The sequence below is a fragment of the Octodon degus genome, unplaced genomic scaffold (genome assembly GCF_000260255.1).
Source record: "Octodon degus isolate 3935 unplaced genomic scaffold, OctDeg1.0 scaffold00050, whole genome shotgun sequence".
NCBI lineage: Eukaryota > Metazoa > Chordata > Mammalia > Rodentia > Octodontidae > Octodon > Octodon degus.
In genome coordinates, this window is record NW_004524626.1 from 6,479,100 (window position 1) to 6,492,986 (window position 13,887).

At 56.1% G+C, this 13,887-nt stretch overlaps 2 protein-coding genes across 5 annotated transcripts in view; one reads left to right on the top strand and one right to left on the bottom strand.

The window, feature by feature from the left end:
* On the bottom strand, window positions 1-6,787 carry Pcsk4 (proprotein convertase subtilisin/kexin type 4). Its single transcript, XM_023716893.1, has 15 exons — window positions 6,593-6,787; window positions 6,080-6,184; window positions 4,765-4,857; window positions 4,560-4,688; window positions 4,392-4,468; window positions 4,208-4,296; window positions 3,832-4,004; window positions 3,527-3,739; window positions 1,584-1,684; window positions 1,390-1,493; window positions 1,202-1,319; window positions 876-1,055; window positions 630-754; window positions 272-345; window positions 1-87 (listed from the first exon to the last, which is right to left on the bottom strand). Exons 1-15 carry the CDS (start codon window positions 6,785-6,787, stop codon window positions 1-3), a joined length of 1,863 nt encoding a protein of 620 aa, XP_023572661.1.
* An 832-nt stretch (window positions 6,788-7,619) lies between these two features.
* Window positions 7,620-13,887, top strand: part of Reep6 (receptor accessory protein 6) — an 8,090-nt gene continuing 1,822 nt past the window's right edge. For 2 of the 4 annotated variants that reach the window (XM_023717091.1, XM_023717093.1), the window contains exons 1-4: window positions 7,620-7,814; window positions 10,928-11,021; window positions 11,102-11,240; window positions 11,350-11,518. In XM_023717091.1, the coding sequence (XP_023572859.1) occupies window positions 7,700-7,814; window positions 10,928-11,021; window positions 11,102-11,240; window positions 11,350-11,518 (517 nt within the window). In that variant the 5' untranslated portion in view covers window positions 7,620-7,699. Of the gene's footprint in view, window positions 7,815-10,927; window positions 11,022-11,101; window positions 11,241-11,349; window positions 11,519-11,737; window positions 11,819-12,482; window positions 12,615-13,887 lie in introns of those variants that run through there. The other 2 variants (XM_023717089.1, XM_023717090.1) reach the window with 2 other exon arrangements.

Consider the following 13,887-nt stretch of genomic DNA (forward strand, 5'->3'; position numbering starts at 1 on the left):
TCACCGCCTGCTGGGTGTGGCCTGAGCACCCCCATCCACAGAAGCAGAGGCAAAAGTGCCCCAGGATGCAGGTGGGGTTGTCACATTCTACACAGGACATGGAGGGATTTGGAGAGAGACCATGAGGCTCAGGCTCCACCCCAGGCCCTGCTCGCTGACAACCCTCCCAGGGCCACACACAGATACACACACTGCCAGCCCTGCCACACCACTGCCACTCATGCTGCCACAGCCCCTCTGTGTCCCGCTGCACATGCCCACTGCTGGTCACCTGGGGGTTTGGAGGCCAAGCTGTCATATCCTCTGCTGTCCCATAGAGCAGCAGTGTGCAGCGGTGCAGTGTCCCTGGGCCGGGTCGCAGTGCATATAGGGAGAGAGAGAGGCTGTTGGCAGCTGAGTTGCACCAAACCTGGGGCCCTTTTACTAAGGGCTCTTACCAGGGCCCCAGGCTGCATGGCCCTGGGCCCCAGACCACCTGCTGTTTGCCAGCAGCTGGACTCCTGGCCACCCCGACACCCTCACACCTGCTGTGTACCAACCATGCCTACTGGCACACTCTGCTCCCAGGCTTCTGGGGCCCCTTGGCCAAGGGGTAACAGAAGAGCCCCAGAGCTGGCTCTAGCCCTCACCTGTGTTAAAATAGTATCCCTTGTTCCATAGGCCCAGGGCCCACAAGCCCTGTGGGTTCTCGTCCCAGAAGTGGGTGGACATGAACGTCCAGTCATTGTAGCCCTGGCTACTATTGTCCAGAGGTCTGGGAAGCAGGAGAGAGAGAAAGGAGGGGGCCTCCTAAGCAGCCTGTGTGGGGCAGGCCCACAGAGCCGCAGGTGTGTCTGGCCATGCTGTCCTGGGCAGTCTCTGCCCAGGCCACACACCTGATGGCCACCAGTGTGGAGCGAGTGCCCATGGGGCTGGTGAGTGAGATCTCCAGGTCCCCACGGCGGCTGAAGGACAGTGACAGTTGCACCTGGACGTGTTCCAGTGAGCGGATGTAGTGCTGGCTGCCGGTGCAGGCTGACACGTTCTTCTCCACACTCATGTGTGGCAGGATAGGGCTGGGGGCAGTGAGGACCCTGCTGTTTGTTCACCTGTTATGCGGCCCATCCTCTCTGGATAGACTGGGAAACTTAAGCCAGAGGACTGCCTCCCCTGGTGACCCTGCCCCTGGGAGTAATGATGGGTGTGTGGGGGTTGCCCTTACAGCGGGGCCAGCACGATCTCCAAGGTGCACTTCCTCTGGGGCCGCGTGGGCAGCCAGGTGCGGGCCAGGTCCACCAACAGTGCAGCGTCCAGCAGCCCATAGCCGTAGTGATGGCTCACTGTGCAAAGGAGTGGCCATCACGTGTCCTGCAGACCTGCTGCCCCCACCCATACCCGGCTCCACCGCACCTTGGCGCCCCACGCCGTTGGTCCTCCAGTCCTCGGCCTGCAAGTGCGCTGGCTTGGAGGCGCGGACCACGAGGTGCTGCATGTCCCTCCAGGTCAGGAGCGGGCTGGGGCAGTGCAAGACAGCCATGAGCCCTGGCCCGAGAGGGGTGTGGCCTGAGGGGAGGCGGGGGGGGGTCTGTCCCCCCAATACCTACTTGGCTTCCAGAGCAAGGGCAATAATGCCTGCAGCCAGCGGTGCCGAGGCTGAGGTCCCCGTGTGTTTGTCCGTGCACTGGTGGTGTAGGTCTGTGGTGACCTGGGGACAGAGGCTGTGCTAGGGCCTGGTGCAGTGACACTTGGCCCTTATTTAGCAAGTGTCATGCACTGTCCTTGCAAATTACTATGGACTGAGTTTAAAAGATACTCAGGAACTAGGGTGGTGGCACATGTCATTAATTTCAGCGCTTGGGAGGCTGAGGCACGGGATCCTTACAAATTCCTTGACAGCCTCAGCTACATAGTGAGTTCAAGGCCAACCTGAACTACATGGTGAGACTTTGTCTCAAAAAAAAAAAAAAAAAAAAAAAGTAAAAGAACTAAAGGGCTAAAGACTGAGTTTAAGCAGTATACCAAAGACTAAGTTCAAAAAGTTCTGTGCACTGAGTTCAAAAAGTGGTAAAAGATCTGGGTGTGGTGGATGGCACACACCTGTCATCCCAGCACTCAGCAGGCTGAGGCAGGAGGGTCACCATTCGTTTGAGGCCAACCTGGGCTACATAGTGAGTTCAGGACCATCTTTCAGTACATAGTGTCTCAAAACAAACAAAACCAAAAAACGACTAAGGAATGAGTTCAAACAGTATACCAAGGACTAAATTCAAAAAGTTTACCAAGGATTGAGTTTAAAAAGTCCAAGGGTGGGGCTGGGGAGATGGCTCAGTGGAATATGCACTTCCCTGGCAAGTGCAAGGGCCTGAGTTCAAGCCCCAGTTCCGCCAAATAAATAAATAAATAAATAAATAAAACAAACAAATAAATAAATAAAAAATTTTTAAAAAGAAAACAAAACAGTCTAAGGAGGCATTTAGCTGAGTGGTGTAGCACTTGCCTGCTAAGCTTGGTGTCCTCAGTTCGATTCCTGGTACCCCCTTCAAAAAGTCCAATGACTAAGTTTGTAAAAATACAATGATGCCTCAATTCACGAACTTAATTCTTTCCATAATTCTGGTCACAAACAGAATTGGATGAGAATGGAATCAGGGAGCCGGGGAGATGGCTCAGTGGAATAAACGCTTCCCTGGCAAGTGCAAGGGCCTGAGTTCAATCCCCGGTTCCGCCAAAAAAAAAAATAAATAAATAAATAAAATAATAAGAATTAAAAAATTAATTTCCCCAAATATTATTTGGGCTAGGGAGATGGCTCAGTAGAATAAGCACTTCCCTGGCAAGCGCAAGGGCCTTAGTTCAATCTCCCGGTTCTGCAAAAAAAAAAAGAAGAATGGAACCAAATTCAGTGGTTAGGGCAGGGAGATAGCTCAATGGTGGAAGTGCTTGTCTGGCAAGTACAAGGTCCTGAGTTCAATCCCCAGTACCACAAAAAAGAAAAAAAGAAAATCAACACTTAGGTTCAGTACTGTCCTTATGTGGAAATTTAATTTTATTCTGATCCAATTCAGTTTGTGACCAGAAACACAGAAAGAATTAAGTTCATAAACAGAGGTGCCACTGTACTATGAACTGATTTCAAAAAGTACGAAAGACAGGGGCTGGGGAGATGGCTCAGTAGAATAAGCACTTGCCTGGCAAGTGCAAGGGACTGAGTTCAACCCCCAGTTCCGCCGAAACAAAAACAAATAAGAAAAAGTACCAAAGACAAAACTCAGAAAGTAGTACAAGCTGGGTATGGTGGCACATCTTTATAACCCAGTACTATGGAAGGCTGAGGCAGGAGGATCCCAACTTTGAGCCTGAGTTGGGAATTTAGCAATTTAGAGAGACCCTGTCTTTAAAAAAGTAAAAAAAAAAAAAAGTGTGTGTGTGTGTGTGTGTGTGTGTGTGTGTGTAGGTCCAGGGTTCTATCCCAGTACCAAAAAACTGTTTGTGGGGGTGGGTGGGCACCATGTGCATGGGGGTGGGCTGCTGTGACAGCAGCACTCACAATCTGGGGGTCAGAAGCCAAACCGCTGCTGAAGGTGGTGGTGAGGATGGAGGCACAGGCCTCGCTGTACCACGGCACGTGGCCCTGCCGGGTGGCGCTGCCCACTGAGAGCGTGTGGATGCTGTTGGTGTAGCCGTCACAGTTACAGTTGTCATAATGGAGACCGCCATTGCCTGAGGCCCAGACGAAGAGCGTGCCCAGCCCGCCGCGGCCCTGGGACAAGCAAGGAGTCCACGAAGGGGATGTCACACCAGCTGGTGCCTGGCCTGGCCATACTGCCACCCTATGGCCCTGTGGGCACTCACATAGGTCACGCCACGCCGGAAGGCCTCGTGGGTGAGGATGCCCGGGCCGTCTACCGTGCGGCCGTCGTCTGCGGGGCCCCAACTGGCGCTGTAGATGTGAATGTGCTGGGGCTGCAGGCTCAGCGACTGGGCCTCGATCACGTCCGTAATGGTGCCATCCAGCATGCGCACACCTGCGTGGCGGGTGTCCGGCCTCCCTCGGGCACCGACCTGCGTGGCCCTCTCTCCCGGGGCCTTGTCTGGGGTCCTGGCACCGCCCAGCAAGGAGGAGGTGGGCAACGGCACCCTCTTCCCCTCACTTGCCCCATCGTCTATCTGCTGCAGCATCACCTTCCACCCTCTGTCCCCAGGCCATGTCTCTGAGGGACCCTGGTACCTCCAATCCGGGCGTTGAAGGCAACTCCTGCACCACAGAAGCCATTGTTGGCCATGGCTGCCACCTCCCCTGCACAGCGTGTCCCATGCCTGGAGCCAGGGTGGGGAGGGGGTTGTCCAGCACCGCCTGCCTGGTCCCCACAGGGAAATAGGGACCCGCTCACACCCCACGGGCTGGGGCTCACCGGTTCTCGTTGCTGGGTGTGTAGCGAGGCTGAGGGTCTGGGTCATAGTCATTGAAGTCATAGCTGGCCAGGGGGTCCTGGGGGCCAATGAGGATTTGAGCAGGATGTGAGGTGTCCCCAGGGAGGGACGACTGGGCACAGCCCCTGCCCGGCTGCCTGAGGCCTCACATAATTGGCCCAGAGGTCCGGGTGGTCCTTCTCAATGCCGTCATCTAGGATGGAGATAACGACGCCCCGGCCCGTCAGGCCCTGGCCCCAGGACTGCAGGACATTCAGGTCCAGCTGCATCTCATTGTTCTGCACCAAACAGGGGCCAAGGGTCAGTGGGGTAGTGGTGGCCCTATGTGCCACCTGCCCCAGCCCTGCTGCTCACCATGTACCACTGCTTGGCGAACCAGGGATCCGAGGGCATCACCAGGGATCGCTTCACGCGCTGCCGAACCGTCTGCTGCTCAAACCACCGTACCTGAGAGGGGCACATGGCTAGGTTGTCTCTCAGGTAGGGGAGGGGAGGCCGACAGGTCCCTTGTCTGGAGATCTTGTGCTCACTGTGGCTTCTTATTTTTTTCTGAGACAGGATCTCACTGTGTAGTTTGGGCTGGCCTTGAACTCACTAGGTAGCCTAAGCTGGCCTCAAACTTTTGGCTATCCTCCTGTCTCACCCTGCTGGGGTTAGAAGTGTGTGCCACTAGGCCCAGCATGAGTCTGTTCTTGAGGGTCTCCCATGCCTGGGGTTCTGTCTTCAGTTGCAGGGACCCCAGAGTCCCAGTGTACCCATCCTCAGGCCCACAAACACATAGAGACAGGGATGATGGATTCCTCTGTCCCACCACTGCCCCCTCCTTCCTCCTTGCTCTAGATCCTTCTGTCCAACCCTGCTGGCTCCCTCCTGTGTCAGCTCCCAGAACAGCCACTTATTCCCCTTCCCCATCCAAGACACTTCTCCAAGGGTTACACCCTCCTCCCCCCTGGCTTTCCACCCCCCAATGATAGCCTACAAGGCCCTGAATGTCCAGCCCCCACCAGCCTCCCTCTTAACGATAGCTGGTGACTACCTTGAGGTTTCAAGGGCACATGAATTCATCTCGACCCCAGGACCTTTGTGTGCTGTTTTGCCAGCCTGGACCTCTCTTCCTTGGGCACTTGTCCTGCTTCCTTCTTACCACCTTCAGCTCCCATACCCAAACCAGCTTATCCTCTGCCCCATCTGAGGGATCCTGGCTGTCTCCCAAATGCCAAGCTGGTCCTAATACCCATCTCTGTCTTACACATCTGATCTATCCCGCAAACCCTGAACCAGCCACCTTTCTTGGTCCCGAGCTCTGAGCATCGATAGCCTGGGTCCTTGTCCCAAGGACTGCCACAGACTCACTCACTGGGCGGCTTCAGACTTCCTACTTCAAGGGACTATTTCCCTGTGGGGTAAAATGGGCCAGTGCCTCTCCTGCACCCTCTGAGCTGGAGGGTGGGAGGTGGTGTTGCCTGTCCCGTCTGACCACAGTATCTGAGGCCTTCAATTTTTCAGGGGGACAGAAGTACTTCCCCATCCTGGGCCCACTGTAGGGACCCAGTGGAATGTAAACCTCTATAAGATACCGCTTATGGCAGTTGCAAGAATAACAGAAGGTGCCAGGTTGGCCCCAAGGCAACAGCTGAGACCCTGGGGGCAGCCTCCTGGGCAGGCTCACCTTTGGGTCTTTCTTCAGACGCAAGCGGTGGCCCCAGTGTGGGCTCAGGGACTGCTGGGCCATCCCCCGGTGCCGCAGGTGGAAGTACTGCCCGTCAGGGAAGATCTGGGAAGATGGGGGCCAGACATGTCTCTGGGACGGCTCCTCAGTGCTGAAACCCCACCCTCAGGATGGGACCAGTGCCTACTTGTTTGGACCCTGCTCCAACCAGGTTCCCAGGTGGGGACTTCAGCTCTACCCCAAGAGTACCAGAACCTCAGGCTCTTCACAGTGAGCTACATTCTCAGGGCTTTTTTTTTTTTTTTCAGGGTAATGGTCTCTAAGTTTCCTGAACAAGGCTGGAAGGTGGGATCCTCCTGCCTCAGCCTGAGTGCTGGGGTGGTAGGCATGCACCACCATGCCCAGCTGGGCTTGGGTTCTTAATATTTAGGAGGATATTGGGGGACTCCGTCCTATCTATCAGGGTCAGGGGTTATATGTCCCTCACTTATCATCCATCAGAGTGTGACCCACCTGCCCCAGGTTGACGAAGCCAAATTTATGTGCCAGACGCTCGGCTTCCTGGTTACCCTGGGTCACCCGCACTGCCCAGCTGCTGACATAGATGGGAACCTGGGCGCACGTCCAGCCCACAGCTAGGGGGTAGATGAGGACCAGGCTCAGAGTCACCACCAGTATCCACCAGAGCGCAGTAGGGGCGGGCCACATGGCGCCGGGGGTGGAACTGGGGGCGGGTCCTGCGAGAGCCCCGCCCCCCAGCCAAACCGCCGAGTGGGCCTGGCGCCATAGCAACCTCTGGGGCTTCAACTCCCTGGAGGCCTGCGGTTCCTTTCCTTCGCGAGGGATGGAAAAACCCAACAGAAGTCCTGGGGGGAACACATGGCCATAGACCTAAACCCTCCACTTGCACAAACCAAAATCTCAGAGAAGTTCATTGTAGTATTAGGGGACCCCACCACCCTTTATTTGGTCTCGCCCATTATGTTACACATCCCCTTCAAGAATCTTGCTCCAACCAGAACTGCTCCTTGGGATAAGTCCCGCCTCTATTTAACACCGGTTTGTCCCCGCCCATCCAATCCCGCCCCGCCTCTTTAGGATCAGCCCCGCCTCTCCCCTCTCCTCTCCTCCTGCTTGTCCAATCAATTATGGCTTTTCTGAGGAACAACCTAGGAGAATACTCGCTCTGCCCTTCCCAGCACGCCCCCCCACCACACACAACTCCACCCTCCTCCCTCAACAGCGCAGCCAATAATGACCAGCCCTGACACTGCCCCTCCAATCAGCTACGTCCTACTCCTCCTTGGCCAATAGGTGCCTTCGTCCGCCACGCCCCTCCCCCTTCCAGCCCCTTCCCTGCCTAGGCGGCAGTGGGCCACCAGAGGGCAATGAGGCGGGGGAGACGGGGCAGGCCCCACCCCCTTCGCCCTCCCTGCCCTCCCTGCCCTCCCATTGGCCACAGCGGAGGGTCGGAGGAGGAACCCAAGTCGGGGGCGGAGGCGGGTGGCCAAGGGGCCGAACAGGGGGGCGGACCGAGCGGTACTGGGACGCGCGCGCGGCGGGACCGTGGCGCGGGGCAGCCTGCGAGCTCCCGCTGCCAGTCCCGGGGCCGGCGAGGCCATGGACAACCTGCGCCGGCGCGTCGAGCACTTTCTGGAACAGAAGAACTTTGCCACCGAGGCGCTCGGGGCGCTCGAAGCCAGGACCGGTGTCGAGAAGCGGTATCTGGCCGCGGGTGAGCCGTCGGAGCGCTCGCTCCATTGCACCCACAGGCTCTCCGGGTCCCTGAGTACAGAGGTCGCAGACTGGCGGCCTATCTCCTCGGAGCGGGTCCAGGGATGTGGACCCAGCGGGACGGGCGTCCCACTTCCCGCCGAAACTCCCCGATCCAGGCAGGGGTCCAGGATCTGGACCTCGGGTCGCCTGCAGTCCCTGTCCTGCACTCGTGCGGTCTCGAGCGAGCCCTCCCACACCCCACCCCCGCTACAGCCTCGGTCCCCGCCGTCCTCTGTCCTCTCCCTTGTCACCATGGGTGACAGCCAGGCCCAAGTCCAGTTTTTCCAGTTGTCCAGCGGGTCTTGGAAGACGGGACATGTAGGGGGGTGATCCACGTGCTAGCGTGTCGTCCGGGTCCTTCCCTCGTGGACTCTATCTCGGAGCGAGGGGAGACCGGGCCGGAAGGGGACCGTCCTGCCTGCCGTCCTCTCCCCTCCTCCAGTTAGGTCGCTTTGTACCTTTGTAGGTCAATATTTATTACCTTGGGCTGTTTGACAGCTGTGATGGGGCCGGAGGAAGAGAACCCAAAGCCCTCATTATCGTTCCGTTTCAGTTCTTTTCCTCCTCGGAGATAGGAGCATGAGCAAGCGGCTCTGCTTGGTTCTGAAACTCCCTAGGCAACACAGTACATGACTTCTTCCAATGCCGACTGATTCTTGCAGTACTGAGGCTCCTGCCTTTCCAGGAAGTCCTTCTCTGTGAATGAATCACAAAGGCCCATAGGGCTGGGCATGGGCTCTGTGGGGAGGGTCCTGCCAGGTGCCTTGAATACCTGTGGCCCATCTACCTTCACCCCATTCCCCTGACAGCTGGAGGTCTCCCACACCAGCTAGCCAAGGACCACCTGAAACTGTGCCCAAATCTCTGCAGGTCCAAGGCTGTGCCTGCCCTGGCCACAGGGCCCTGACCTCTGCCCTGACTTTCCACATGGCTAGGATCTGTGGGTGGGGAATTTAGGTCACAGAGCAGCAGAAGGAAGGCGGCAGGGAGGAGCCAGTTAGAAGGCTAGGTGTTACAGCGAAACTGAGGCATGGGGGAGGGGCCTAGTGGGAAGCTGCATCAGTGTCTGAAATGTCCCCCTGTCCCTGCCCTGTCCCATCTATTGCTGATGTGTGCAGGTGCTGTCCCCTTGTGTCCAAGGTCATCCACCTTCTGCTGAGGCTGCAGGTTTAAAAGGGATTGAGGGGAGGAAGAGCCCCTCCTCCTCCAGTAGCAATCCCAGCGAAGGGGCGTCCCCTGCCATCACGCATGTACTTTTCTTTGATATATTGACCCTTAGGTCACACCTTCTCCACATTGTCAAAGCCCCTGTCCCCCAGGGAACACAGGACACAACTCAGAGAAGACAGTGCTGGGGGTGACATGGTCTCCTAGGGCTGTTCCTGCTCTGACCTCAGGCCCACAGGTGAATGGAAGGGTGGGGGTGACTGGGGCTCTGCCCTTTGGTCCAGAAGTGCTGTCCAAATCTCCCTGTGAATAACAGTCTCTGGGGAGCAGACAGGAAGCTGTCCAAATGCTCTGGAGCTCCAAGATATCCCAGGTGGCCTTGAACAACCCACAACCGACACCACAGTCAGTGCTATTCGCTGCTGAATGAGATAAGGGGTCCTTGAGCCCTGCACAAAATGCACTTAATCAACAGAACACTTACCAGTGTGCTTTTCAGGGTCAAGTTCAGAATAGGGGCTGGAAATAAAAAATAAATAAATAAATAAATAAATAAATAAAGGGGCCGGGGAGATGGCTCAGTAGAATAAGCACTTGTCTGGCAAACATAAGGGCCTGAGTTCAATCCCCGGTTCTGCAAAAAAAAATAAAAAATAAATAAATAAAAAGAATAGGGGCTGGGCTCCTTTTTCCTGCACCCCTTTTTTTCTGAACCTGCATTGGCTGGCATGTTTCAGTGGCCATGTTCCCATGTGGGATAGGTTCTGTAACTTACAGCAACCCTGGCATGCAGGGGACCTTTACAGATGGGGAAACTAAGGCTCCTTGGAGAGAGCTTCACTCATTGTCAAGCAGTGGTCAAAAGCAAGCCCTCCTAGCTCCAGGGGACCCGGATGCTGGGCTTTGATGCCTCCTTTTAAGACAGAGGCTTTCAAGGTGGGGAACACTATGCCCCATATTTGATGATGTCTGGGGATTTTTTTTTGTCTCCAGTACTGGGAATTGAACTCAGGTCCTTTGCACTGAGCTATATACCACCAGCCCTTTTAATTTTCTATATTTTGTCTTTTTTTTTTTTTTTAGAACCGGGGATTGAACAGGCCTTTGCGCTTGCCAGGGAAGCACTTATTCCACTGAGCCATCTTCCCGGCCCAAATTTTCTATATTTTGAAACAGGCTTGGGCTGGGAATATAGCTCAGTGGCATAGCACCTGCCTGGCAAGTGTAAGGCCCTGAGTTCAGTTCCTGTTACAAAAACACAAAACAGCCGGGGAGATGGCTCAGTGAAATAAGCACTTGCCTGGCAAGCGCAAGGGCCTGAGTTCAATCCCCGGTTCCACAAAAAAAACACAAAACAAACAAACACCCCTCCACCAAGGGACACACTCTCACTGAGTTGCCTATGCTGAGTTTGAATTTGATATCCTCCTGCCTCAGCCTCCCAGAGTGTTGGGGTAACAGGTATGTGTCTCACCACACCTAGCTGTCTGGGATATTTGTGGTTGTTACAACTGGGAGTGTTCCTGGCACAGAGTGGGTGGAAGCCAGGGACACTGCTGTAAACAGAATTCTCCCCAACTGGGTGAACTGGATGTTAACAGTGCTGAGAGGAGAGACCCTGAGTACAGATAACAGAAAGGTACACTGTAGCCTTCCTCAGCTCACCAGGTTCAGATTATTGCTTATTCTTTCAACAAATGTTTATTGTGCATCTCCTCTCTACCCACCCTATCTCTGAGCCCTGGCTCCAAGCCAAAGTTCCCACCCATCCTGGGAGATGGGGGAGAGGGGCAGGGCAACTCGCCCATCCTGGAGGTGGCATCAAGGCTCCAGGAAGGAGGCTAAGGTTGCCCACTTCATCCCAAGGGTACTCAGGCTCCCACCCAGCGCTCCTTTCTCTCATAGGAGCCGTCACTCTGCTAAGCCTGTATCTTCTCTTCGGCTACGGGGCATCTCTGCTCTGCAATCTTATCGGATTTGTGTACCCCGCATATGCCTCGTGAGTGCCCCATCTGCCCCAGTGGGGGGGATCTCTTGGGGGTTCCAGATGGCCCCTGAGTCTGCTGTGCTCCTCTGCAGAATCAAAGCTATCGAGAGCCCAAACAAAGAAGACGACACTGTGTGGCTGACCTACTGGGTGGTGTACGCCCTGTTCGGGCTGGCAGAGTTCTTCAGCGATCTTCTCCTGTTCTGGTTCCCTTTCTACTACGCGGGCAAGGTGGGCAGGGGCTTGGGGATCCCGCAGCAGCTGGTTACCCACTGTGAGGGCTGCTGAAGAGGGGGCAGGAAGCTGCGGCAGGCACAGTGTGACCTCCCACCCCCCACAGTGCGCCTTCCTGTTGTTCTGCATGACCCCCGGGCCCTGGAACGGGGCGCTGCTGCTGTACCAGCGGCTCGTGCGTCCGCTCTTCCTAAAGCACCACGCAGCCGTGGACAGCGCCATGAGCCACCTCAGCGGCCGGGTCCTGGACGCGGCAGCCGGAATAACCAGGGACGGTGAGTGCTGGAGGGTGTCTGTGTGTCTGTCTCTCTTTCTGTCTGTCTGTCTGTCTCTCTGACTTTTGAGTCTCTCCTTGGGCTTTAGCCTGTCTGTCTGTCCCACTACTCCCTCCTGAGTGTGACTCCTGTCCTGGCATGGTGGCTGTCCCTCTGCTCCCTGACCCTCTCGGTCTCCCTCTTACTGTCACCTCTCTCCTCCATGCTCTCGGGATCCAGTGCTACGGGCCCTGGCCCGGGGCCGGGCACTCGTTACCCCAGCAGTGGTGACAGAAGTCCCCATCGCCCTGGAAGGCGACTGTATGTAACATGTAACACCGGGGAGGTTGGTGTTGGGCATGTGCCTATGTGTGGCGCACTTGTGTAAGCCTGAGTGTGTGTGTTCACAGCATGTGGGTTTGTGTGCTGAGTGTGCTGTGAGCGCTCCAGTGTATGTGTGCATATGGTGTTCTGGGCACTTGTTGGTGTCTGGCTGTATGTGTGCATGTACTGTGAGAGTTGCATACGTGAGTGTGTATGTGTGTGAGAGCATGTGCACCCACTGGGGCATTGTGTGTTTGAGTTTTTGTCTGTGCAGTGAATATGTACACATGAAACTGCATGTCCAAGAATGCATACGTGTGAGTATATATACGTGAGACCATGCACTAAGTATGTACATGTAGCAATGTGTACGTGCCAAGCATGTGTGTGCATGTGTGTATGTGGGAGGGAGTACATGTGGTTGGCCCTGTGAGTGCAGAGTGTGCACATGTAAGCATGTGGATGTGTACATTCATTGATGTCCACCACGATTCCCACCTCTTGTGGCCCCCTTGTCCCTCCTGCTGACCCACGCGTGGCACCAGAGGCCCAAATCCCATTCCCCAGCTGCTCCAAGTACCAGAGCTCCTGCTGTAACCAGGATTCTCCCCAACTGGGTGAACTCACCTGCCTCACCCCCTTTCCCACCCTCTCTCCACAGCCCCACCAAGCCTGAGCCCTCCACAGAAGGGCAAGTGAAGCTGCCATCCCGCTCTGGCACAGACATCCCAGCTGGTGAGAAGGGGCACAGTGCCAGCCCCCAGCTGTCCACAGAGGCCCCTGCCAGCTCCCCAACAACAGAGGCCCAGCCCAGCCGCTCCAACCTGGGCAGGCCCCCTGCCAGGGCAGCAGTAGGGCAGGCCCGGTCTCTGGCTGAGCCAGGATCAGGTTCTCGGATCCAGCTGGCTTCCCGCTCTGTCACTGGCTCCCAGCTGCCTAGGAAGGCTCAGGGCCCAGTTCAGGGTCCAGGCACCCATTCCAAGGAGGCCCCCAAACGCCCTGGGGTCTCTGATCCTCCTTCAGGGTCCTCTCCCCCAGCCACCTCTAACCTGGAACCTGCAAACACCCAGCCTCCCAGTGGTGTTCCCAGCCCTGTTCAGCCTCCCGGGGAGCCCGGGGACCCAGCCCCTGAAACCAGCACACAGCCCCAGGAGAAGATGCCCACACAGCCAGCTGGCAGCTCCTCAGAGCTTGAGCTCAGCGTCTCCGAGTCCTCCCTGGACTCCACGTGTGAGGCTACCACTGAGCTCACCTGCCACTGGCCATGCCACAGACCCTGGCTGCGGTGCCCACGGCACTGCTGGCTGCTGGAGCACTTGGCCTATTAGAGCCCCTTCGTCATCTGGCCCACCAGGTTCCCTAAAACACCAGGCTAGTTGGGTATGCAATAAAGTAACTGTCCAGACCCGTGTGTTGTCTGTTGTGGGGCAACCCTGGAGCAGCCAAGCGTGAGGCCTGGTGGTACAGACTGGCTCTGTCGTACAGAGGAGGAAACAGAAGTCCAGGGAGTCAGACCCAGCCACTCCAGGTCTCCCAGGGACCTCACACAAATGCAAACCAGGAAATCTTTGCCCTCATCCAAGGGGCTTCCTCCTTCCTCTTCTGAACTTGTGGTCAGATGTACCCAGTAAATCTCTTTTCAAGGAATTACACTCCCGGCTTTGTTTTTATTTTTAAATTTTGAAATAGGGTATTAAGTTGCTCAGGTTGGGAATCAAACTTGTGATCCTCCTGCCTCAGCCTCCCAGAGTGCTGAGATGACAGGCATGAGTCACCATGCCAGGCTTGAGCCCCTTTTTTTTATATTAAAAAAACCCTTGCAGACAAGGGAAAGAAGGAGGAGAGACACCCCTTTCGGCTCACTGAGGCTCCCCAGAAGCTGTAACAGACAGAATTGGAGCACTAGAGTTTGAGAGCACTGGCGGGTACCCCAGAAATCCCTGGCAGGGAATGGGGATGTGAGATGGGACAACGGGACAGGCAGGATGCCATGGGAGGAGTCGTGACCAAGCCAGCAACACTTGAGGCTCCTCCTCCTCTTCCTCCTCCTCCTCCTCCTCCTCCTC